The sequence below is a fragment of the Convolutriloba macropyga genome, chromosome 13 (assembly GCF_964194025.1).
Source record: "Convolutriloba macropyga chromosome 13, txConMacr16.3, whole genome shotgun sequence".
In the NCBI taxonomy this organism is placed as follows: domain Eukaryota; kingdom Metazoa; phylum Xenacoelomorpha; order Acoela; family Convolutidae; genus Convolutriloba; species Convolutriloba macropyga.
Window position 1 is genome coordinate 12,078,410 of NC_134480.1, and position 27,393 is coordinate 12,105,802.

At 35.5% G+C, this 27,393-nt stretch overlaps 2 protein-coding genes across 2 annotated transcripts in view; both read left to right on the forward strand.

The window, feature by feature from the left end:
• LOC142351596 (xaa-Pro aminopeptidase ApepP-like) overlaps nt 1–27,393 on the forward strand; it is a 702,879-nt gene that overhangs the window by 104,333 nt on the left and 571,153 nt on the right. The window lies entirely within an intron of this gene.
• Nucleotides 1,150–25,751, forward strand: LOC142351970 (transient receptor potential cation channel subfamily M member 8-like). Its single transcript, XM_075404265.1, has 8 exons — nt 1,150–1,492; nt 2,547–4,352; nt 5,448–5,580; nt 7,077–7,238; nt 10,271–10,899; nt 19,541–19,683; nt 24,264–24,378; nt 25,299–25,751. Exons 1-8 carry the CDS (start codon nt 1,336–1,338, stop codon nt 25,583–25,585), a joined length of 3,432 nt encoding a protein of 1,143 aa, XP_075260380.1. The 5' UTR covers nt 1,150–1,335; the 3' UTR covers nt 25,586–25,751.

Below are 27,393 nucleotides of genomic sequence, written 5' to 3' on the forward strand. Positions count from 1 at the left end.
AAGCTAAGCTCCTCTGTTATCGTATGAGAAGCATCTCGGAAAGAACGCTAGGTTCTAAAGGATAACAGAACAGCTTTTTCAAAATCTTTTAAAATTCAAACCTTAGTCAATTAAAAGATTTTTGGAGGATCTTTTGGAACAAAAAGTTGACAGTTAAGCTCTTTAATATTTCTTCAAAATTTAGATGTCTGTATGAGGGCACCAACACAACTCATGAAACATAGTTTTTCCGAATGTGCACACAGCTGAAGTAGCAAGTTGTGTAATTTTACATACCTTGATTACCTCTTTGACAACAAAAGTATCTTTTAAATGCGCGTTGAGGGCGCTTGGCTCAAAAATTATGGAGTTGTCGCAGGGCGTTTCCCATGTTGCAATTTAGGTAGCTGGTGGTTGGATTCTTTTCCCTGTTCGTCTCAGCTATTTTGTATCCTTTTTTCTGTTTACAGAATTCAATCGGTTAAATTATTACATTCTCATAAAATTTCATTGTTTTTTTCTTGCCGGTTGACAAACGTGCAAATTTTAGTTCGAAGTTGAAAATCGTTTATCTGTCGAATTAGCTTCTGCTACTTGAGCTCATTTAGTCGGTCCATGCCCATAATATATCTCACAAAGGTGTCCTGAAGCGGAGATGTTCGTGCATTTCCGTTGTAAGAAGCAGCAGGTCAAAGCTTCTCGACGGGTCTATGATCTCTATCTTTGGAACGACAGTCTTTGGAAATACACTGAAAGTTCGATTTGTTGGCAGTTTAATTTTTTGTTGTCCAATTTACTTGTTTCTCGATGTGTAGTTGTGATCCAACTCTTAATGATCTAATTTTTTTCTAATGGACCACCCCTCCAGTATTTTTGTTTAAAATTTTTACAGGTATTGGTTCTGGTGATAAATTGATTATTTACTCTGTTAATGAAATTTCTTTTCGTGCCCTTTGTCGTGCCTAAAAGGGGCGAACGTCTGCTACTGGTCCTTAGTTAACATTTTGTAATTTTATTATTGATGTCTTGTATTTAAAGTTGATGTCAACTGGAGTTCTTAATATAAATTTTAATCTTTTAAATCATTGACAAAATTCCAAACCGGCTCTATATTCAAGACCGTTTTTTAGATGCTTGCACAATAAAGATTACAAAATTGCTTCGTGTTGGCTTAAATTTGACGCTTCATTCGTCGTTGTTTGTGTTTTCTTTTGCATCAGTTTTAAAATCTGAGAGTTGTAATCTTTAATATCAATAGTTGAGTTTATTGTGGTCCAAATTTTGTTCATAAATTGCTTCAAATTTTTTCAGCGTTCAGTCTGTTTATTAGTTGAGTTGAATGAACGTGTAAAAATAATGAATACAGTACATCCAAATATTTACGCAAACAGCATCTATGGCTCGTTAAAGTCACCGAGTAACGAAGTGTTTGTCGAGTTGCAGTGTTCTCATTTTATCCCAGAAACACAGACCACCTGTTTTTGTGGGTTGGAATACAAGGAACATACTACAGGTATTCAAATGTATTTAGTAATGTGTAATTCCATAATTCTTGTTGAAGAATAGAACTCTTAAAGTAGAGAAAAAGCAAAATAGGTTTATTTGTGGTACAAAATATGTCCAAAAGTCAAAGAGACCGCAAAATGGAGAATCGGATTTTTAGAAATTGCGCTAAAAATAATTTTAGGCAGAAAGCGATTTAAAATTGGAGTGTTAAAACTTCTTTTGGAAGAACTGTGCATTATTTTTCGTTCAGATGTCGAAATATACTACTAGGGACCCTAGTCTGCGTCAACGTCCTAGTCTGTGTCTGAACCATTCTATGAGTGAGTTCTCGAAAATTGAAAATTGATAAGAAATTAGCAAAACATGAATTAAAAATGCTCAAATAGTTGCTGAACTACTTTAAATTAATATTTTCAATTTATTTTAGACTGTGCTAATATTTTGTAGAGTTCAATTGTTTTTTCTTTCCACAAACTAAAACATCGGCATGAAATCGTTTTCAGTACTCTAAAAATGTCTCATCTTCCGTCTGATGGTCAGTGAGTCGTTATGAGTTCAGGAAAATTAAATCAAGTCGCCGAGGTCATAATTATCAGTCGATCGTAGTATAAAGGCGGCATGGCTGATACTCATGATCGAGATAATTGACGTTATTGTGTAGCACATTTTGTAATATTTATTTTGTTACTGAGAATTATTAATGGCAGTTCTAATCGTTTTCTAGTAAAGCATAGTTGAATGATGCCCACCTTTGTTGTTTTTTTGTTACTTTGTCCCTTACTCGCATTCAACCAGCTTCATGCGATTTTTATTTATCATTGTTCTGTTTAAACATTTTTTTTAATGAAGTGCTTGTTTTTGCTGACTTCGATATCTTTTCAGCTTTTACCTAAAATGGATATTTTGCCGGTGCAACAAAGCGGAAACATTTTTGACAGCCTGCTGCTATATGTATTAACATACAGCTTTAATTCCTTCAATAAATATAAAATAGATTGGTTAGTTCCGTATACTAGTGATGTTTTGGTAACAATTTCTTAGACCTTGATAATTATTTTCAGAGGCTATAAGTGAGTATTCTACGAATTCTAGTCAGACTGCGAATTGGACTTCGGAGACTTGCACGTCCAAACGGGAATCGAGGGCACGTGGGGTTCTCTTGACATACAGGCACGGAATCATAAATCATTCCCTGTACGCTCGACTCTCTTACAAGTCCGATCCATCTCGTATAAAGAACTACCTGAAAACGTGTTGGAAACCCAACTATCAGGTTCAGTCATGGAGCGGCCCTTCTTTGATTGTCAATCTTTGCGCTTCGAGCAATCCAAAGTGGTCAACTTCTGTAAATAAACGGATCCTTGATATCCTGTCGAGTCTTCTGAAAATAAACGATGTCTTGATTGTCGTTTCTGGAATCCATACGGGGCTTACGGAACTACTAGGAAGATGCCTGGAACAGCACTGGGTCAAAACTGGAATTCGTGTGCGGGTTTTGGGAGTTTGCCAGTGGGGTCGTGTTATGGAAAATGACGACTTGACACGGTTGCAACATTCGGGTAACAAGAACCCAGTTTCGCACTATCATATTGATAGCAAACCAGACGTGGGAAAGTTCTGGTTGCACAGCAACGTGACTGATTTTCTGCTTGTAGATGATGGAACTTGTTTGGAATCGGATGACGTTTTGGTTTCTTTCATCGCTGGGGTGCTAGGACAGTTCAAGAACGAAGTCCAGGTTGCGCATGTAGTGTTTGATGATTCGGATGTCAGTGTGAAAACTGTCAAGAAAGCAACGGAATTGAAACAGAATAGCTTTGTCCTGGAACTTGATGGAACTATTTCTAACTCGTCATTAATCCAGAAACAAGTAATGCAAGATGCACCCAGAACGGGAACCGGTAACGACGATGTGTCGTCTTTAATTCATAGCGTTCCTTGTAACCAGAAATCAGACTTCATTGTAAATTCGATTCTGAACCAAGCGCTAGAACCCGTTGCTGATCCTTTCAAGAAGCTGCAGTTAGCGTACAAGTGGAACAACCCGTCTGTATGCGAAGATATTTGCGTCAAAAGTAACCTGGACTCCAACCAAGAGAACGAAGTTCTGTTCGAAGCTTCGAGATGCTTGATTAACGGAAATGCTCAGTTCTGTAGAATCTACGTCAGCTTTAACCTTCTTGATTTTGATTACTTCGGTAGCGAGGAGAAACTTTGTAAGTTATACAAAGAGGTCTACCAATCAAACGACGATCTAATTTTGAGCAAAATGTTTTCAAATTTTTTCAACTTTGATAGATTTCCGTTCTCGTTCAACAATTACTTGGACCTTGACGACATGAATAAACTTTCTCTATTTCTGAACAAACTTAGTAAGAAAGTGAACTTGGATGTTAAAATTCATTTCGAGGGAGTCGCTGAAGAACGTCGCGTAAAAAACCCGATGAGGGAGCTTTTCATTTTTTCCCTTTTAACCGAAAAGTACGAACTTGCCGAAGAAATGTGGATTTATCTGCCGAATAAAATTACAACCTCGCTTTTTGCATCCGCTTTAATCACTCAAATTAGCAACTGTTTCGTGAAGCGAAAACTGAATTTGCAGAAAAACTTTGAACAAATGAAAAATTGGAGCCACCATTTTGAACGGAAAGCTTCGGAAATGATAGAATATTGTCACAAAAACGATCCGGATAGAACTGGCGCTTGCATGAAGATCAAATATGAAGATTGGTCTAATATTGACATGGCTGGATTTGCCCAAAGTTGTGGATCTTCGCGGGAGTTCCTGGCGACTGAGGCGTGTACCCATTTCACTCAGCAAAGATGGTATCATTATATACATCCACATGAAAGCGTGGCCAAGATAGGTAAAGTAATAACGCTTATACTTTGTCCTGATAATTTTCGCTTTATTTACATCCTTGCGGTGATTTTGGTTGCGATCATGCTTTTCAGTTTTCATGGTCTTGTATTTGATTAAAACGCGCAAAAATTTGTTTGTAGTTGCTTTTCTTGTGTTCTTGTGAAGTTTAGCCTTCCCTAGTCGAGACAGGATGTTAATCTTGCAAGATTCTTGCAGAATACTGTTAATCTTGCAAGAGGATGCTAATCTTGCAAGATGCTCTCAAGGTTAACATCCTCTTGCAAGATTAACATTAAAGAACCTGCCTTATTGAATCAACTAGGGTTCATTTGTGATTTTTTTTTGTTTTTGAGTATTAACTGATAGTAAAGACGTTAATCGTAAAGACGTCGAAGAAGTAAATATAGGAGGTAACAGTATTTGCAAACATTTAACTCGTTTGCTCTGTGCTGTTGTCTTGTTGTTGAACAATCATATCAAACGAAAAATGACAGAATTATTACTTTTTTCGGTAACACTAGAAACGTTATATTTAGCATTTGAGAGCCAATGGGAGGAAGCTTGTATTTTGGTTTGGAACAGTTTCTGTGAGTTTCAGATACTGAGTTATTTTAAATTGAAGAGTTTCAATTTAACCAGCTTTCAGTGTAATTGCAGCAGAACAGCTTTAGGCGATTATCCTTGTTCTTATTAATTGCTTTTGAACGAAGTTCATGGCATTTATTGTAAACGTGTTGGTCTTTTTTTAATGCAATTTTTCGCTTGATCATTTTGCGCTTTTCTTCTAGAACATTCTAGGACTTCTCAAGTGACTTCTTCACGCTTTCGTTCTTCATTTTTAAGTGATCTCTATTGCTCTCACTCCGAATCTTGTTGCTAAATTAAAATCGATTGAAGCATAGCCGAGTGGGCAGTGCTTCTGGTCAGAGAGCAGGAGGGCAATGGTTCGAATCCAAACGTGGCAAACTATGTTTGCGCCCTTAAAGAAAAATTTACCTAGGTTACAGCCCCTGGATTAAATTGCCTCCCTGTCGTTCAAGAGCAATTCTTCCGACATTAGTCGGTTTGTTCTTATTATTGTTATTTGGACATTTTGCAGGTCTCTGTTCTGTTTTGCCATTCCTATCTGTACTATTAGTGTTGGATGTTGATGACAACCCGGATGAGAGATTGGTGTCTAGGATCCGAAATGGCGAATACTCAGTATGGATGAGAATGATCCGCTTCTACAGGTAGCTGTCAGCTTAATAAGGTTGAGAATAACCCCGTTTTCTCATCATGATTATTTGTTAGTAATAACACTCAATACTAACCCGAGTCGAGTCATGTGAGATTCTGCATCATGTCATTTTGTATCAAGTTAGAAACAAATGATACGAAAGTCAAATGATCTTCACGAAATCTAAGCAAAAGCATCCTTTTAAATATTAAGCTTATGATACCTTAAAGAAGAAAGGTATCGCCAATCTAATTAATCTCGGATTACTAAAAAAGTTAACAGGAAATACATGTGTCGGTGTTTGAAAAGAGGATTATAACGATCTGTTGGTTATTGCTAATGCAATTTCTAGCGACTATCGACTCATTAATTTTGGTGTACCACTATTGGCAAAGGAAGAAACTGTGCTCACTTTAACAATTATTTTTTTGCTAAGAGGAGAAAACATTGAAAGGTAAATGAGCAAAATGGTGTTTATTTCCACTTTCAATCATTTTATTGTATTCCGAAAACCCTAAGCAGAGTCGGAGGTCAAAGTTCAAATGTTAAAAATGCCGAGAAAAGCACTGAGAAATTGATTTTCATTCAAGTTTTTCAAAAAAGTATCAGATACTGACATAGAAGGGGTCATCTTTTGATACTTAAATGTGGGGTCGGGGGGGGGGGGGGGGGGTACGAAATTATCCCAGAAGGAAAGGTTTTAGGGGGATTAAAATAAGGTCGATTTTGATGATAGATCAGACGAAAGTTCTACTCCCGATAGATCAGACGAAAGTTCCATTCATAAACTTTGAGGCAGAAGAAGAAAGAAGAGGTGATTATGAAGAGCTGACTCGAACAACTGTGAAGAAAAAAATTAAGCGCTACTTGTTATTTTTTTCTGTCAGAAATCTTTTATAATATGTATTTATAATATCTAGAAATAATGAAATTGTAGGTTTCATCGTTTGTTGCATAATTGTGTCCAGTTTTAGTGTTCAAATTTTTTTAGTTTCTTTCCGTGATTTTCCTAGCTTTGTACATGTATATGAGATGGCATAAAGTAGCAGCTATGTATAAAATTGAATTATCACTGAAAAGAATACGTGCAAAGCTAGGAGAATCAAGGGAATAATCTGACGAAATAAACTGACCGAATGGATTACTCGGAGTAGAACTTTCGTCTGAACTAGCATGAAAATCAACCTTTTAATTTCTCCAATCGTTTTCGGTCTGGGATAATTTTTTACTCCTCGGACGCCATATTTAAGTACCAAAAGATAACCCTGCGCTATGTCAGTATTTCATGCTATTTAAACTTTAATGAACATCATTTGCTTCGCAATGCTTTTCTCGATATTTTTAACATTTGAACTTCGACCTCCGACGCTGCCTAGGATTTTCGGAATACACTAAAAATATTTTCAAATGGAAATGGACACCATTTTCCTCATTTACCTGTTATTTAATTGTTAATGCTAATATCATTAGATTATAGCCCTCTCGTTGCACTTACCTCTTTGTGTTTAGATGTCCGGTGACTATCTTCACTCTGAACCAACTTTACAATGTTTTCTTCGTGCTTCTGTTTGGGTTTTCCCTGTTAAGAGAGCAATCCTTTGAGGATGACATGCGAGTGATGGAGTACGTCGTTGTCGTCTTCGCTCTTATCCACATGATGGAAAAGTTAAGGTATTTAGTACACCATTTAGTTGAAAATTGACAGTTTATTATCTACGTTTGAGCTTTCTCAAGAACACAGTTAGCAAAGCTTGTATTTCTTAGCAGCCACATACAAAGCTTGCTTGCAGAGCTCTTCTTTTTGCTGTGAAAGTAATTTTTATTTTTATAATTCAAATAGCCGTATCATCTTTGCAGCCCCTATTATTGTGCTTCTGTTTTTGAATTGTATCCGGCTCGAAGAAGGACATTGAAGTAATATCTTTTAAATCAATAAATTTATGGTAAAAATGCTAATGCTAGAGGAAATGAAACAAATCAAATGGTTATTAATTGCTCTTGATCAAAGTTCATAGCAATTAAAGATCAAAGTTCATATGCGTTGGTTTTTATGCAAATTTCTTGCTTGACCATTTTGCGCTCTTCTTCTAGAACATTCTTTGACTTCTCAAGTGACTTTTTCACGCTTTCGTTCTTCATTTTTGAATGATTTCTATCGCTCTCACTCCGAAGTAAAGCTTATTGCTATTATGAAGTCGGTTGCAGCAAAGCAAAAACAAGGACCGATAGCCGAGTTGTCAGTGCATTTGGTTATGAATCGGGAGGTCAGTGGTTTGAATCCCGGCGGGGTCAAATGTTTGTCTACCCGCCTGTTATTCGAGAGCATTTTTCCGACATTAGTCGGTTTATGTTTGAGAATTTGTTTATTTGTGTTAGCATGTGAGCCATTAAGTATCGCTTTCTCGGATATTTTTTTCACGTATGTCTGTTTGACTTCTACATTTTCCATTTTTTGTGGCATTTACTAATTTTTTTTTCTAAATCCCTGCCAGTCATTTTGAGCAATGACTTTTTACATCGTTGGGAAAAAAATTTGTTATACTTTACCTAATTGTGCGATTTTCAAAATTTGGTGCGAAATCTTCGTGAATTCTTCAGGATAATTTTCTTCGCTTAATCACTCAATGAGCTATTTACTCACTCAAGCGCCAGTTGCTGAGCAGAACAATTTAAATTGAATGCAGTCACTGTCGATAAACGAAATCGAATACGGAAGCGGGATAAAACCATGAATGACATTTTTAGACGATCATTACTAAAACTCTCTAAGTTGGCCTTAGTTCTCAGTTCTAATGCTTTCTGCTGTTGATACTAATTCCTCTATCTTCTCTTTAAGAAGCAAGAGTGATGTTAACTGGCAAATCGAATAAAAATAACTTTCATTTTTTATATGTTGGTCAATAAATAACTGATTTGATTTTAAAAATAACTGATTCACTCGATAGAAATATATAAAATTCATCAATTTGTCACTCTTCTGGAACCTCGTGCAGTTTATTAATTGTTAAATCAGAGACGGGTTAGGCTAGATCCATTTCCTTGAGAGCGCCAACATATAGGTGGCTCAACTTGATTTTTTTTCTAGCTAGTTGTTATTTTTATGCCGAATGCTAAGGAGAAAGTTCTTTTGCTCTCGCATAAAGGCAGTAGTTATCAGTAGTTATTTGGGTGCTGTCGGTTCTTGCGTTTTTGCGATTGATCAATATTGCGTATGACCATTTGATTTATGGAGTTTCTTTTTCACGCTAGAGTTATGAATTTCTGCGTGATCGTAATTTCTTCGATTTAGAATTGTTAGTAATTGAGCTCAGTTGGCATTATTTTTCAAAGTAAAATTTTTCAAAGATGTGAAAGGTTTTAACTTTAAAATCAAACTAAAATTGTATAATTTTTGATTGAAGAAAAACCTTTATAATACATAACGGAATTGGGACTTGCGCATTTTGTGACCATCTTTTTTGGGGTCGCGCGCATGAAAGCTTTTAATCCTCAACTTGACAGTTACGCTTTTAGGAAGTTGAAGAATCAGAATTTAGTTATTTAAATACGCTTCGCCCTTAGAAACTTAGTAGAATATGCTAAACCGAGCTGAAACATAACAGGTAATCAATATGTTATATTTTCACAGTTTTTTTAATAGCCGCAAAGCGATAGCTGAAGCTATTATTGACCTTCTCTTGGTTTTTATTTCGTCATCAGGATTTTTGTAAAGACTATATGACGTCACAATCATCACTTAAAATCGGCTTTTTGTTCATTCTTGGAACGAGTTTTTTTGTTCATTCGCGTGATTAAGTTTTTGTTCACCGTGACCTACCTCACTCCTAAAAATGACTTCCTCACTTCTTCACGTTGACTTTTCTTCACTTTAATTCGAAGCCATAATTCAGCAGCTCAGAGTTTTAAAAAAGTATCGTTTTGGTCTGTTTCTTTCACTCTCTTTTTGAGACTGCAGACCTACAAAGATATTGCGGCTATTTTCTGGCAATGTTATGTTTTCATAGTTTTGCTTTGATTGTCCTTTTTGCAGCAGTTGATTTCCTATTATGCTCCAACACTCCGACTCTAGTTAAAAGATTATGCGAATCTTTTTAAGGGAAAAGGTTATTTAAATGATTAAGTTTTGGGATTCCTGGAGGATTAACCGCCGAGTTGAGGATTAATTTTTTGCCTGTTCGCGCGCAAAATCTAGTGGTCTCAAAATACTCAGGCTCCGTTTTAAAAAGCATGTGCGAGTCTCAATTTTGGCTACAGTTGTCCAAAAAATGGGTTTTTTAAATCAAAAATACTCAAAGAATATTAAAAAGTTTTTCGGTCTCTATTGCAAGAAGACCATGTGCGATTATGATAATGAGCAGAGTAAAATTTTCTGCTTTTCTACTAAAAACCAATGACCACTTCAAAATAAAACGCTTCACTTTTTATAATGAGAAAATTGGATTGCGGTACAATTCGGAAACATAAGCAACTGACTACAAATTGAAGCATACTATGGGATCAACTGATCCAACGACAATCAGAGAAGAATTATGAGACTACAACATATGGATTTCCTCTTGTGCTTCTAGTTATGCTTCATGATGATTTCCTCTAGTTAAAATATACCAATATTTTTATGTGAAAAGCTTATTTAAGTAATAACTTTGTATTCCCCATTTCCTATAATGCTGTTAGCCTAACTCTCATACATTTTATTTGTTCAGATACGTAGTCCTGTTTCGCATCACCGGATCGTCAAACTGGAGTAAGATTCCTCTATTCGTGAGTGTCATGGCCTACTTGTTTCTCTACATCGCTTTTCTCATCAGACTCATCCCGGGAAGCGATCAAGCTGACGCCAAAATTCTCAACGTTCTCAGTTTCTGCCTTTTTGCGTGCAAATGTCTCCAGATGTTTGTTTTGAGCCCAATTTTGGGCAAAAAGCTAATAATTTTACAGCGAATGTTGCCGGATTTGGTGCATTATTCGCTGATTTTGATGTTGTTCAGTTTGGTATATGGTGTGGCGTCGCTTGCGCTTGTAAAGCATATATCGGGCGGAAATACGAATTTTCAGTATGTCTGGATTATTATATTCCGACCTGTTTTGCAAATGTTTGGCGATCTATACATCGAAGATTTGAATATGAAAGTTTGTAATAATATCGTCTTCGACAAATGCTTGCCCGATGGATTCGAAGCAGAGATTGTTGTGGCTCTGATTCTGATGGTGTGTTACCTGTTAATTGTGCGGGTGCTGATGTTTACGTGGTTGATTGCAGTTTTCGTGAACAAGTATAGACAACTGGAGAAAGAGGCACATAAATTATTGTTAATTCAACAGTACTACTTAGGTGAGTTCTTTGCGCAGCAGATTTCAAATAGAAGATACCAAGGTTTTTGCGCATGCGGTTTGTGTACCAACATTGCGTTGAAAAGTGCGACAGCTTTTCTCAAACTGAATTGGACAATTTTTACGCATTCTAGAAAGATAAAAAGTGGTTCCATATTTACGTTTTTTTTTCCAACAATTTGAGTTGACTTGAAATGTTTGATCGGGTTTAATTGTTATGCTTACAGATACTCAAGGCTTTTGTTTTAAATAGCCACGAAGCGATAGCGGCTATTATTGGGGACATCGTGGTTGTTTACAATCCAAGAATTGGATTGTATTGGTGCTCTGTCTTTTTTATAGCTGCAAAGCTGTAAGCTGAGCGTAGCTATATTGGGGTGCTCTTGGTTTTTTTTTACGACTCGAAGAGGAGTATTGGTTTTCTTAAGGTTTTTTTTTACCGGAAGTGCTATTCGTTCAGACGCTGTTTTGACCTAAAAGCGAAAGTGAGAAAAATTGCCGTGTGAACTAATTTTTTCTGAGCGAGAGAAGTTTTTTGATCATGCGCTGCGTTTAGTGAATGACTTTTTGACGTTGAAAAGTAGTTTTTGACTGAATGGCACATGTAGATATCCGTTTTTAGCCGTTTTTTCGTCTAAGTGGCCCATTTTCTTGCTTGTAATTTGATTTTTTGTAGAAATGATTTTTATTCGATGCTATATTGAAATGTAAACCTTGCAAATTAATAGCACAGTGTTTTGCAGAGCCTGAAAACGTGTTTCAAGTTCAAAATTGGCATAAATTTCTTGATTTTTTAATTAATTTTGGCTTTTTTTCCTATTGTTTTCTTCATTTTTGGATCTTTTAGCCGTCTTTTTGTCAAAAATCAGTCAATATGACAACTTCTCGTTGACAATTCATATACTCAATGCCTCTTTTTACCTCAATATAATTTTGTTTTATAAAATTGTACATATGCTAATCCGATTTTGTTAGTTTTTTTCCTGTTTTTCTCAGTTTTTTGTCTGTATTTTGGTTTTAATTACTAGAAATATTCTTTTTGTGCAACATGAGGGGCTTTCATTTCGTTTCAATAAAAACGTCAATATTTTTTTAGCTTTAAATTTTTGAAAAACAGTTAAATTTTTTAATAAATGCAGTCCTAAAAATTTTTTGACCTTTTATTGCAAAATGTTTCAATGTTTCGTATGTTTGGTTTCTGCTTTTTCTTTTTTTGATCTGTTCAGGAGGATAGATTTTTGTCTCGGATGAATCGTTGTCTTTTCTATGTCTCGAATGCTGAAAAATGAAATGGTGTTAGTTTTTCTTGTTTTTTTAAATTTGATTTTTAAACTTTCAAAAATTTAAACTTTGATTTGAACTTTCAAAAATCAAGAATTAGTCTTTGTTACGGTGTTCCTTACATTGTGTCCATATTGTTCACATTCTAGCTTGTATCCTTCTAGCTCTGTCCTGGCACCAACATTTATACTGGATATATTGATTTTTTCAGTTATTAACAAATTGAATGATTTCGGCTTTTTCCTAGATTTTCATTTCTTTGGGTTGCAATTGATTTCATTCAACATAAGGCAGTACTAAGAGTTTACTAGAAAGCCTTTTCCAGAATTTCCACTTATTATTTTTTATTGTATTTTTTTCCGACCTTGGTATTGTTCTTAAACATTTTTTTGCCTTTAAATATTACTCTGTTGCTTTTATATGAATATTTTAGTTTTTGAATTAGTTTGAAATCATGTTGTCTAGCATATATACAAGAAGAAAAAAGTATATGTTGTTTTTGTTTTAATTGCAGTGATGAGAAATCTAAATGTAGTAGTTTTCTGATTCTTAACTTTGAGCATTATTTTTCGAAAAATTTAGTTTAGTTTCTAAGTTATTATTATCTGCCGTTTGCTTTAGCGAGCTTTTTGAGATTAGAATTATGAATTATTTGAGGAAAGTTGATAGCCCTGTCAGCTTTTTGAGACTATCAGTGTTTTGACTATCCTATTTTTTTTGCGCTCATCCTTACCAAACATTTTCAATAATAAATATTTTTGCGGCATTTTGTTTCTCTTGGTGACAGTGGTTTAAATTTCACCAATTTTTTTATCAGACCGGTGGGGGGGGGGTAATTAGTGTATGATTTATCAAAAAAATTAATGGTTTCAGCTGCAATTAGGTTTTTGTCAAGTTTTTACGCTTCGAGTCGCTTCCGGAATTCTTCCGGCTATGTTTTTTGTTTCGTCGTCTGACGCTCTTTTTTCGTTTTACATTTGTTCACACAGCAAAGCTGAAAAAGTCAAAGTCAAATTTTCTGAATGACTTCTTCCTCTCACTAACGGCATTTGCGCGCGTGACGTCATTTCTCACTCGCTTTAGCGAAAGTTTTTAGATTATTTGCGTGATTAGATTTTGATCATACGTGACTTACCTCACTCAATAAAATGACTTTTGCACCTTAAAACTTAAGTTTAATTTGAATTTGTTTAAGGTCAAAGGAACTCATATGTGCAGTAAAGGTCCCTAATAAGAGGCTTCTGTGGAATGAATTTTAACAAGCTTTATTAATTCATCGCTGAATGTTTTTTAGCCTAGTTTTTTGAGCGGCGTCGATTTTTTTTTCAATTTAGATCTGTATCTGTTTCTATCTCTATTATGTGGCACGCAGGTCTATTCTTTCGCAGCTATTCCGGCAATCTGTCGGCTATGTTTGTTTTTGTAAGATGTTTTCGCACCTTATTTCATGACAGCTTTCAAAACGGGATAAACAGGCAAAGCTCAGCGGTCATCAAGTTGCATTGGAGTCCCTTAGCTGCGTTTAGTAGTAGTCTGTCAAGTGCTTAGAGTAGTTAAGCTACTGGGACGGCCGTAATTCAAGGTTAAAAGGCCAATTTTAGGAGTTTTTGAGCCCCAAAAGGTTGCAATTTTTTTGCGTTTCTTGTCATTTTTCGGTTTTTTTGTTGGACCAGTCTAAAATTGAGGTTTGTGAAAGTTGATAAGGGTCTTTTTCAAGACATAGGAACTGAAAACATAGTTTTTCAACATTTTAAGAGCTGTATGTCTTTGAACCGCAAACATAAGCACGCAAATTTATACTAATTTCTACATTTTTTTCAAGTCTTTTAAATTGTTTTGTCAATTTTTGAGTTTTTCAGCCTTAGCTGTCAACGAAATTGCTCTAGGGTTTAGTAATAGGTTACTATATAGTTGCTAGTGGTAATGGAATGGTTTTAACATTTTAACGTCACGAATTTAAGCAATTTTTTTGATCAGTTTTGCAATTTTAAATTGTTTTTATTTATTGTCATTATTTAAGTTCTGCCAGGCTCAGGACCAGGAAAACTTCTATAGGGGTTGATAAGAGGTTACTGAAAAATTTTAGTGGCCATATAATGGTTTTCAACATTTCAATATCACAAATTTTGACAATCTTTTTTATGAAACTTGCATTTTTTTTCAAAATGTTTGTCGTAATTAGGTTTCTCTGACCTCAAGGGCCAATGAAACTCCTCTAGGGTTTGATAATGTTTTAGCGCTTTTGTCCTACATATAATATTCTGGTTATCATGAGTTTTAGCACTTTTTAAAAAAACATTTTTTCAAATTTTCTGAAGATCATTATCTTATTCCTAATTTATGGTCTTTAGGAGCCAGTGAAACCATTTAAGGCTTCAAATAGGGACACTGTATAGTCTCTGGAGACAATGAATTGGTTCTGAAAATATTAATATCACAAAATTTAGCAAGATTTTGTTAAAAATTGCAATTGTTTTTAAATTTGAATTTTTTTTTGTCATTTTCCGAGTTTAACGATCTCTACTGGACAACGAAAATTTTTGGTGTCTTGCAGATGGCTCTTACGGAACTCCAGAGACAAAAAAGGGGTATTGAACATCTTTGCGAAATTTAGAAACTTTCTTTTATTTTTGAACTTTTCAGTTTTTTTGAAGCCTTTGTCATATTTCTTTATCTAGTTTGGAGTTTATCTATTTTTAGTGACAAATAAATCTTTCATGGTTTATGCGATAGTTAATGAGTATATTCAATTGTACCATTTTTGGCTTTCAGGGTGAAAGCTTCTCAAGTGATGATTATTTTCTTTTGGGTTTGTTTGATTATTTTCTCAATTTTTGAGTTTTTGGCTGGGATTGTTCAATTGATCTGCTGGTCAGCTGTAGCAATTCTCAGTTAGTTTTGCATCCAATCCTTTGGATTTTATTTCAGGACTTGTTCTGCTATGTTTTTTTTTAAATCGTCTCCATCGATGATTCTTACGACCTGATTTCTTGGAATTTACTTTTTCAATTACTTCAGTGAATTCTACTGCTTTGCAGTTAAAATCTTTTGTACGTGACGTCATTTCTTTCTTTTAGGTCAATTGCGTGACTCACCTGACTCAAGAAGATGAGATCTGATTTCACTTACGGAACTTTAAATTTTATGAACATTTACTAGTTAGAGATCAATTGTGCGCATCTACGTAGTGCCAAAATTATATGCCCTAATTCTTGAGTGTTAGTCTTGAGTTTTTGATTTCGAATATCAAATATGAAAAAGCTCTTCTATGGCTTTTTCCTTATAGATCGTGTGTCATAAAACTGACAGTCTGAATCTAACCCAAATGGTATAGTGGTCACTAAAGTGCTGGTGGTCGATATGTACATCTTATTTCTTCAGTTTCAATTCGTGGAAAGCTGCAAGCGTCTTTTTGTCAAAAATCAGTCAATATGACAACTTCTCGTTGACAATTCATATACTCAATGCCTCTTTTTACCTCAATGTAATTTTGTTTTATAAAATTGTACATATGCTAATCCGATTTTGTTAGTTTTTTTCCTGTTTTTCTCAGTTTTTTGTCTGTATTTTGGTTTTAATTACTAGAAATATTCTTTTTGTGCAACATGAGGGGCTTTCATTTCGTTTCAATAAAAACGTCAATATTTTTTAGCTTTAAATTTTTGAAAAACAGTTAAATTTTTTAATAAATGCAGTCCTAAAAATTTTTTGACCTTTTATTGCAAAATGTTTCAATGTTTCGTATGTTTGGTTTCTGCTTTTTCTTTTTTTGATCTGTTCAGGAGGATAGATTTTTGTCTCGGATGAATCGTTGTCTTTTCTATGTCTCGAATGCTGAAAAATGAAATGGTGTTAGTTTTTCTTGTTTTTTTAAATTTGATTTTTAAACTTTCAAAAATTTAAACTTTGATTTGAACTTTCAAAAATCAAGAATTAGTCTTTGTTACGGTGTTCCTTACATTGTGTCCATATTGTTCACATTCTAGCTTGTATCCTTCTAGCTCTGTCCTGGCACCAACATTTATACTGGATATATTGATTTTTTCAGTTATTAACAAATTGAATGATTTCGGCTTTTTCCTAGATTTTCGTCATTTCTTTGGGTTGCAATTGATTTCATTCAACATAAGGCAGTACTAAGAGTTTACTAGAAAGCCTTTTCCAGAATTTCAAACTTATTATTTTTCATTGTATTTTTTTCCGACCTTGGTATTGTTCTTAAACATTTTTTTGCCTTTAAATATTACTCTGTTGCTTTTATATGAATATTTTAATTTTTGAATTAGTTTGAAATCATGTTGTCTAGCATATATACAAGAAGAAAAAAGTATATGTTGTTTTTGTTTTAATTGCAGTGATGAGAAATCTAACTGTAGTAGTTTTCTGATTCTTAACTTTGAGCATTATTTTTCGAAAAATTGTTTAGTTTCTAAGTTATTATTATCTGCCGTTTGCTTTAGCGAGCTTTTTGAGATTAGAATTATGAATTATTTGAGGAAAGTTGATAGCCCTGTCAGCTTTTTGAGACTATCAGTGTTTTGACTATCCTATTTATTTTGCGCTCATCCTTACCAAACATTTTCAATAATAAATATTTTTGCGGCATTTTGTTTCTCTTGGTGACAGTGGTTTAAATTTCACCAATTTTTTTATCAGACCGGGGGGGGGGGGTAATTAGTGTATGATTTATCAAAAAAATTAATGGTTTCAGCCGCAATTAGGTTTTTGTCAAGTTTTTACGCTTCGAGTCGCTTCCGGAATTCTTCCGGCTATGTTTTTTGTTTCGTCGTCTGACGCTCTTTTTTCGTTTTACATTTGTTCACACAGCAAAGCTGAAAAAGTCAAAGTCAAATTTTCTGAATGACTTCCTCCTCTCACTAACGGCATTTGCGCGCGTGACGTCATTTCTCACTCGCTTTAGCGAAAGTTTTTAGATTATTTGCGTGATTAGATTTTGATCATACGTGACTTACCTCACTCAATAAAATGACTTTTGCACCTTAAAACTTAAGTTTAATTTGAATTTGTTTAAGGTCAAAGGAACTCATATGTGCAGTAAAGGTCCCTAATAAGAGGCTTCTGTGGATTGAATTTTAACAAGCTTTATTAATTAATCGCTGAATGTTTTTTAGCCTAGTTTTTTGAGCGGCGTCGATTTTTTTTTCAATTTAGATCTGTATCTGTTTCTATCTCTATTATATGGCACGCAGGTCTATTCTTTCGCAGCTATTCCGGCAATCTGTCGGCTATGTTTGTTTTTGTAAGATGTTTTCACACCTTATTTCATGACAGCTTTCAAAACGGGATAAACAGGCAAAGCTCAGCGGTCATCAAGTTGCATTGGAGTCCCTTAGCTGCGTTTAGTAGTAGTCTGTCAAGTGCTTAGAGTAGTGAACCTACTGGGACGGCCGTAATTCAAGATTAAAAGGCCAATTTTAGGAGTTTTTGAGCCCCAAAAGGTTGCAATTTTTTTGCGTTTCTTGTCATTTTTCGGTTTTTTTGTTGGACCAGTCTAAAATTGAGGTTTGTGAAAGTTGATAAGGGTCTTTTTCAAGACATAGGAACTGAAAACATAGTTTTTCAACATTTTAAGAGCTGTATGTCTTTGAACCGCAAACATAAGCACGCAAATTTATACTAATTTCTACATTTTTTTCAAGTCTTTTAAATTGTCTTGTCAATTTTTGAGTTTTTCAGCCTTAGCTGTCAACGAAATTGCTCTAGGGTTTAGTAATAGGTTACTATATAGTTGCTAGTGGTAATGGAATGGTTTTAACATTTTAACGTCACGAATTTAAGCAATTTTTTTGATCAGTTTTGCAATTTTAAATTGTTTTTATTTATTGTCATTATTTAAGTTCTGCCAGGCCCAGGACCAGGAAAACTTCTATAGGGGTTGATAAGAGGTTACTGAAAAATTTTAGTGGCCATATAATGGTTTTCAACATTTCAATATCACAAATTTTGACAATCTTTTTTATGAAACTTGCATTTTTTTTCAAAATGTTTGTCGTAATTAGGTTTCTCTGACTTCAAGGGCCAATGAAACTCCTCTAGGGTTTGATAATATTTTAGCGCTTTTTTCCTAGATATAATATTCTGGTTATCATGAGTTTTAGCACTTTTTAAAAAAACATTTTTTCAAATTTTCTGAAGATCATTATCTTATTCCTAATTTATGGTCTTTAGGAGCCAGTGAAACCATTTAAGGCTTCAAATAGGGACACTGTATGGTCTCTGGAGACAATGAATTGGTTCTGAAAATATTAATATCACAAAATTTAGCAAGATTTTGTTAAAAATTGCAATTGTTTTTAAATTTGAATTTTTTTTTTGTCATTTTCCGAGTTTAACGATCTCTACTGGACAACGAAAATTTTTGGTGTCTTGCAGATGGCTCTTACGGAACTCCAGAGACAAAAAAGGGGTATTGCGAAATTTAGAAACTTTCTTTTTTTTGAACTTTTCAGTTTTTTTGAAGCCTTTGTCATATTTCTTTATCTAGTTTGGAGTTTATCTATTTTTAGTGACAAATAAATCTCTTTCATGGTTTATGCGATAGTTAATGAGTATATTCAATTGTACCATTTTTGGCTTTCAGGGTGAAAGCTTCTCAAGTGATGATTATTTTCTTTTGGGTTTGTTTGATTATTTTCTCAATTTTTGAGTTTTTGGCTGGGATTGTTCAATTGATCTGCTGGTCAGCTGTAGCAATTCTCAGTTAGTTTTGCATCCAATCCTTTGGATTTTATTTCAGGACTTGTTCTGCTATGTTTTTTTTTTAATTCGTCTCCATCGATGATTCTTACGACCTGATTTCTTGGAATTTACTTTTTCAATTACTTCAGTGAATTCTACTGCTTTGCAGTTAAAATCTTTTGTACGTGACGTCATTTCTTGCTTTTAGGTCAATTGCGTGACTCACCTGACTCAAAAAGATGAGATCTGATTTCACTTACGGAACTTTAAATTTTATGAACATTTACTAGTTAAAGATCAATTGTGCGCATCTACGTAGTGCCAAAATTATATGCCCTAATTCTTGAGTGTTAGTCTTGAGTTTTTGATTTCGAATATCAAATATGAAAAAGCTCTTCTATGGCTTTTTCCTTATAGATCGTGTGTCATAAAACTGACAGTCTGAATCTAACCCAAAAGGTATAGTGGTCACTAAAGTGCTGGTGGTCGATATGTACATCTTATTTCTTCAGTTGTTTCAATTCGTGGAAAGCTGCAAGCGTCTATCGTGGCTATTTTCCGGAAATCTGACGGCTATGTTCCGCATTTTGGAATCGAAGACAAAGCGGTAATGTCTTTCAGGACCTGATCGTAGAGATGTTCGAATTTTAGTAATATTTCAGTACATGAGTACTTTGAGCGGTCTGCAGTGCCTCCTCCATTTGTGATTGTCCCCTTCACCCTCTTCTGGCTTAAGGCCATCTACGACCAGAGACTGCCAGACGGAAGTGACTTCACCAGAGGGTACCAGAACAACATCGCACAGGTTAAAAATCGATTTTAGGAATAATTTACTTATTAATAGCCGCCCTCATTTTCTCAGCCGGCTATTATAGCGCTCCTATTTTTTTTTACAATTCAAAGAATTTGAATCGTATTGGGGCGCTGTCTTTTTTTACGACTCGAAGAGGAGTATTGGAGAAGTCCTTTTTTTTAATCAATTTTATTGGAGTGAATTTTGAAGCGGGAAATGAAACACGTGAAAAAATTTGGAGTGATTTTGTTGCTGAACAAAATGAAGAGTGGAGCGAAAATAGAGTGGTTTTTTTGTTCATATCGCTGTTTTTGAGACAGCGAGAAATTGAGGTGTGAAAAAAAATCTGTGAGCGAGTGAAATTTTTTGTTTCAGTGCGGCATTTTAAACCGGTTTTTTTTCCATTTTTTTGGTTAAGAGGTTTGGTTATGATTTTCTTTCAATTTTAGGCTGGTGTTGGTTGTTGTTTGAAGGTTTCTGAAAATTTATATGAATTTTATGCTTGTTCGGAGGTTTTTCATGTATTTTGATCATTTTTGGGCTACATTTTGCGATTTTTTGACTTCTGTTTTGTTTTACTGCTTCAAATGGGTATTGAAAAGACCCCTACTACTTGAGCAATTTTTAGTTAACAAATAGTTGCAGTTTTGTGGATATGAAGCAATTTTTTGTTGAGAAATATGACGAAAAATAGCGAAAATTGGAACTATTTTTCTTATTTTTTTTTTCAGTTTTTCGTTTTTTTTCTGTTCTTTCGATATATTTCTTAGCCTTTTATGACTTGCCTACTGTTATGCGATCATCTGGATAGCCTATTGGCCGAAAAGCATTTTTCTTTGGATTTATGTGCTTCTGTAATATTGAAAAATTTATTAACTTTTTCCAGTTTTTTAATCAAAGTTGTTTGGAAGAGCTTATTTTTTAATGATTTGGCATCAAGTGTTTTTAAAATTTCTCATAAAGGGTTTTAGTAGGTACTAGCTGTGTTGATAAAAAAATTTTTGACAGAGATTATTATTTCGGGGTCTCGATTGATGGCAAATTTTGATCAGATTTTTTATCATATTTTAATAGGCTTGATTTTGTTTTATGGTTTTTTTCAAGATAATCCTAAATTAGTGGAGGCACGTTTTGTCTGATGAGTAGTTGAATGGCATTTAAGTGGATTTCAACTTCGAGTCGTTTCCGGAATTCTTCCGGCTATGTTTTTTTTAAGATCTGTTCACACATTTTCATGATTTTTGAAGACAAATTGGAGTAGTGATTTTGGTCACGCCGAAACCGGAAATGGAGCGAAAAAGCTAGTGGTTTTGCGGCGTGAAATTTTTTCGCTCTAAATTTAAGTAGAGTGAGAAAACTGTGTTTGAACAAAAATTCGCTTTCTCGCTAGGGGTTTTTTGTTCACATGCGGCAATTTCACTTTGATTTTTACTCTTTTTGCGATTTTTTGGATCGGATTTTTTTCTAAATGGTTTTTCCAATCCATTCATAGTCCGTTTTAGGTCTAGTGTTTTTAGTCAATGAAAATTTTTTGAATTGTACGTCAGGACTTGTCCTGGTATGTTTTTTTACTTCGTCGAATAAAGAAATGTTTCGCTTTACCTCATTTTGCCGCTTTTTCAACATTTTGCGTGATATCTTTTTGACTTCTCTAGGCTAGTTTCTCTCTTCTCTCATTCTGCTAAAAGTGATTTTGAACATCAGTTGCTCAGCAAAGCAATTCAAAATGAACAGAGGCAGTATAAAAAATTGAAGTCAGAAGTAGAAACGGGATAAACCCATAAAGCCCAATTTTAGATGCCCGCTATTTGAACGTCGTTCCTATAAGTCTTAGTTACCATCTCTAATGCTTATTGGTATTGATAGTAGCCCCTCTAGCCTCTCTCTAAGAAACAGAAGTACGTTATGTTCAACTACGAAATGCCATCAAAATAAATCGGACTTAAAAAATGTTTTTGTACAAAAATCTTTTTTTTTTCAATATCTTCCATTCTTTCAATCCCAATCATGCTTATTGGAATCAACGGCGGCTATTTTCCGGCAATCTGCCGGGTATGTTTTTGAAGGTATGGTGAATACCGCATTTTATTTGAGGAGGGGGGAGAGATTAACGGGGCCTTTATGTTCTCCGATCATGTACTTTTGAAATTTTATTTAATAATAAATACAATCAAATTTTAATTTTGAGTTCAGCTACTTCCAATGAGCTCATAATAGCACTACTATTTTCCCATGGTTTCACCTTCTCCATCTGCTTCAGAAAAGCGGCTCAGCACTCTGAAAAGCGGCTCAACTTGGATTTGGGTTCGCCTGGACATCGTGAAACGTTTTTTTTTTTTTTTTTGGGGGGGGGGGGGGGTTAGATATTCTCTGGAACTATTAACCAAGTGTATCAGGTTTATCTGGCTAATATAAAAAGCCGATTGTGGATTATAAATCAGTTTTGATTTCATATTGACTAACAGACAATAAAGAAAAGAAAGAGTTAATTTCAAAAAGATTAAGTTATTTTTAGAGCAATTCGCTCGAAGTTATTCGAATAAATTTTATTCATATTTTTGTGCTCATTCAAAGTGATATTCTTGTCTAAAAGTTATTCGAGGTAATTTAACGAAATTTGGAAGGCCCGAGTAAAGTTGTTGAAGAATATCCAAATTTTAGTGTCAATAGAAAGTTGCTGTGAAATGAAAATTGTTTGTTTCAATGTTTACTGCTCTAATGATTTATGCAAATGCTCTGCAGTTGCTCTCATACTCGAAACGTCTTGAAGCAACACTTAAAACTTACGTGTTGACAATAAAAATGGATGGAATAAAAATCGATGGGAAACGAAACACTGGATTTTGGCCTGAAGACTTGAATTGAAGTCATGTACTTCAGGCCAGTCAGTAATCACATGATCAAACCTGAAATTTGAGGAAACCAGAATCTCAAGAAAGGTGAAATGAAAACAAAAAAAGACCTGAAAAACATCTGAAGCCATCTTAAGTGGCAGAAAATCAAAAAATAAATGCCCACGAATTGCATCTGAAAGTAAAGAAACTGTAGTAAATGGCCCTCAAACAAAGTTTGTAGCAATTATTTCAGTCGTGTGGTCTTTTTGTAATGCGTTTTTCCCTTGACCGATTTTTCGTCTGACCGATTTGACTTTTTGTCCTGGTTCTCAAGTTTGGACGCCTCTACGCGGCAGAACTAAGAACGAGCAACCGCTCCCAGGATCTATACACAGTGTACACAGACTGCGAGAAACCGGTTTTTGCGGCGGCATCAGGCAAGCCCAGTCTCTCTCTGGTCCCTATTATGCATTTGACTGGGAAACACATATTTGCCCTGCTTCTTCTCACATTCGGCGGCAGTGAAACAAACCCTGCTTCAACGCCTTTTGCTATTTGTAACCGTAGCAACTGGAATCAATATGGCGTCTGGTGCGGCCTCGGAAGATGGGTACACCTAACTTCCATCAACTTACAGTCCATAGAGCAATGGTTCGACTGTAAGCGCTGCTACTGGTGCAAGATAATAGAAGCAAATACAAGGAAAAGTTTCCCCACTCACGACAACACACACCTCAACATTCTTCAACTGAATTGTAATGGTCTCAAACAAAAACTAGACAACAATATAGACTGGATGTAGAAAAATAACATCCAAATTGCTACCATCCAGGCGATCAACTTCGATGAAATTTCTATCCTCAGAAGCCCACCTGGCTACTGCAAAATCCACGAAATTAGGCCCAAAGGAGGACAAAAGCTGCCACGTATCTGAATAGCAAAATTGTCACCTGCTAAACTCTTACTTGAGTAGGATCTGTGACAATGTTGATAACCACTGTCCTAAATGTGAAGTAGCACCGCATTACGTAAACCACATTTTCAACTGCAGTAAGAAACCGTGGACCTGAAAGTGATTGACCTGTGGGGAAGATCAGTAGGGTTAGCCAAATGGCTGGACTTAATTCCATCAGTCCTACACGACTATACTGCACAGAATAATCAGCCTTCCTTGTCCCGCTCCCCGATGTTGACGATGCCCCTCCTGGTGTCCATAACCTGGAGACCGCGTGTCATTCACCTTGGCGTAGATGCAGAAAGGTCGCCGCACCACAAGCAGTGGATAGGCAGTCACACATTATTACTAATATATCTATTTTTATTACGGTAAATGCAACTAGGTTACGGTTAAAAACGGCAAAAAGCGCCGGTGTTCCGCCAAAATTACCTGAGAATAACAGCTCTGTGCGACAGCTACAACAACAACGACTTTTTGTCCTCGAAAACGGGATAAACAGGTAGCGCCCTAAGGGCATCAAGTGACCGAGCAGCTCTCTTAGAGCCTTACGCCTTACTAGTCTCTAAATATGCAGCTCACCAAAACTATTTTGAGGAAATTTTGGAGGTGTAGAGGGCGGTTCTTAGTCTTAAATGTTTGACCTCTCTGTCATACCTACGGGTGCTCAATTTATTGTTGAACCTTTTTTAGCCAGAAGTCTTATTTCCGAATTAATGAGGCATTAGGAAAGGAGCCCTAGCAATCAAATATAGTACAAAAAATCAGAGGAAGAGACGAGATGTTAATATGGTGATGTTTAGATTCCCGAGTTGATTCACTGGGAGAGTGCGCAGATATCGGACCTCCTAAGGAGGAAGAAAGCGAAGAAGGATGAAGAACTCTTTAACTTCTCGTCGTCGGATGTCACAATGGACGGTTTGTTATTCTGTTTTTTGGTTGAAGCGGCGGTCTTTCTGATTGATGATCTCGCTGTTGTTTTACCGAGCTGATTTGTGGCTTTTATAGAGTGTCCAATGAAGCTTTTCAAAATCCACTAGACAGATTTCAGTGTTCAAATTTGAAATTTGAAGGAAAAACGTGAAATATAACTGAAGGGAAAGATTGTTGACTATCAAATGACCGCATTGATGCTCAATTGCAAAGTTGGCGGTTTTTGAATGTTTGCGTATTTCGAATTTGTGGGACAAACTAAGCTTTGTCTTGACAATGCTCGCTGAATTATTGGTGAAATAAATTAGATCAATAGAAATTACATATTGAAACGGAATGTGTACTATTTTTTATTTTATGGGCTGCCCCACTTCAGCCCCTTGCATACCCCACAATCCCTACCTCTACACATCGTTGCATCCGTAATCCAGCGCGCGCAACTCGTGCGTGCGCTGTCCCCCAGCCGCCGCGCTCACCTCACGCCGTTTTCAATTAAGTTAAAGTTACCTCTCCCTAAACCGTAGTTAGCTACTGACGACCAACCATTTAGCCAACCATTCGACATCGTTTGAGAGCAGTTCGCACAAAGTTAGTTGGCTATGTTTGCTCATTTGTTTTCTTTTGGAAGTTTACAAAATCAACTGTTGAAATCAATATTTGTTGGAAAGTTAACGAGAAGTCTGTTATGATTGATGCATTTTTAAAGCTCTGCTTCGATATTATTCATGCTTCTAGACGCATAAATAATCTAATGAGATAATTTCTCTGATAGGATTGAAGTTACTTGTGCTCAGAGAACACGTTCATAGTAAAGTAAGTTCAGTGATGCAAAGTCATATTTAGCGGAGAGCTACTGCTTGACGTATTTATCTGGACAAAGTCAAGTTCCCACTTTTTTTGCTTAGGTGGCTTAGACCGTCCTGTGAAGTCAGAAGAAAAACACCAGACAACGTCGTTGAAAACAGAGAATGAAGTAACAAAACATGTGACTTCAGAAATTGACAGCCTGAAAGATACTCTCGCACAACAATCCAGAAAATTAGAGGCGATCTCGGATCAGATTTTGTTGACTCAGCAATCGGTTCAATCTTTAAAGGATCGCCACTTAAAGCGAAAGTCGAATCGAAGACGGAGTGAAGATGTAGAGGATTCTGTACCGGTTGCGAAGCCGTTACCAGATGCGAAAAAGTAGCTGAAGATTGTTTTGAATAACGAAGATTAAATTTCTGATTATCTATCCGATACACTTGTAAAGGACTGTTTGCATTAATTGGAATTCTTCCTAAGTTTTAATGATAATTTTTCAATTTTAAACCATTTTGGATATTCTAACTATGAATTGATTCTCTTGGTCCAAATTTTTCGTATATTATTCTACGAATATGAAAAAAAAATGTTTGAAGTCAATTCGTTTGCTCAAAAAAGGTTGAATCATTCCTCATTTCCTCCCGGAAAGGCCATTTGTTAATAAACCCTATACCATTTGTCGAGCTTCTTTTTCTTTTTCTAGGGTGTCAATGATGTAAGCATTTATGGTTTCCGAAATTTGATTGCAAGATGGAGTAATATTGTGTTCTTAAGGTGAACGAATATAAGAGCAAGAATTAAAAGTAAATGGATGAATATCATCGCAAGCTGCTATGGTGACCGTTGGACCCTCAAGAAGTACCTCCGATATGGCTTGTTCTCTAATCCGAGAGAGACAAACGTTTGGTGTGGGTTCATTGTTGGGTAACATCTACTAATAAGAGCAGTAAAAGTAAACAAAGGATGATATTTTTGAAGAGATTTGCTTTGTCCGGTATAGTCGCAGCTGATTGGTCTTTCCAAAAATCTTATGGGATACACTAGGCCTACCGCTCTGTCGTTTTAATAATTTAAACGCATCTTAAGTGGAAATTTTTCGAAATGAGTTTTGTGTCACCGAGTTTAAACCCAGAAGAAACCGAGTTTTAAACTTCGTCCCACTTGTGAAATGTACCTAATTTTGTGTTGAATTTAATAAGAGTGCATTAAACTGCATCAATAATTATGATGACAAGCGATTTATAAAGTGAACTTCTTGCTAATTTTTATGCGGTTTTTATGTGGAAGTTTCAAAGGGCTATACAAAGCGTACTTGAGTTCTCTTTGTTAGTGATTAATCATTTTAGTATTTAATTGATTTTTTCTCAACATTCGTTTACAATGCATCTTGTGTTATTACGAAATCCTTTTCTTTGAAAAACAGGTTGGCGTCGCTAATTTGATTGGGCTCTCCATTGTGTTAATCTATAGGTCTAACAATGGCCCGAAGGCTGTTCATTCTCAGCAACAGACCAATTTTCGCCGTAACGAAAAATTGCAGTTTAGGGTTGAATTTAGTGAAGTAGAGGTTTTATGTGTTTATGTGCCCAAGTGCTTGAGAGCTATTGGTACAATTAAATCACGTTAGAGGACTAGAGAATATATCAAGCAGTGACAAGAATTTATCTGTTTGTGACTGCTAGGGCTTTTTGAGTCGATTTCCCTCTTCTTTGATTTTCCACTTTGTTCTGAAGGGTCGCTTCTGCTTCCTTGCTCCGTTGATAAAATATTTCCAGGATATAGCCTAATCCATTCACCTTTTGTATCTCTTACACGTATCTAAAGAGCCCCTAATGAATACCGTCGCTAGAGTCTTATTAGCATATGTAAAATACACTGCAAATACGCTAACCTTATTTGTGTGTTTAAAGGCAGTTTTTACATTTTTGTTCCAGTTTTCCCCCTATTTTCTGGTTCGAACAGCGACTGAAAAGGGGGGTTGTAAGTATTTCACGTGCGCACATCTTCAGTGATCGCTTCCTATGTTTAATGAAACATGAAATGACTCCTTATACATTTCTCGGTAAATATTTATTGCCAGGTAGCAGAGATGTAAGAATGAAAATTGTTACCAAACATCTCCAAAGGGATTTTGAGACCGTGTGTGCAAGGCAGCTTAACCGCCGTTTCTTCTAAGCGTTATTACAATTCTCC

Coding starts and splice junctions, on each gene's coding strand:
- LOC142351970 (XM_075404265.1), top strand. CDS start 1,336: ATGAATACAGTACATCCAAATATTTACGCAAACAGCATCTATGGCTCG. Junction 10,900..19,540: donor AATTCAACAGTACTACTTAG/GTGAGTTCTTTG, acceptor GTAATATTTCAG/TACATGAGTACTTTGAGCGG. Junction 24,379..25,298: donor GTCGGATGTCACAATGGACG/GTTTGTTATTCT, acceptor TTTTTTGCTTAG/GTGGCTTAGACCGTCCTGTG.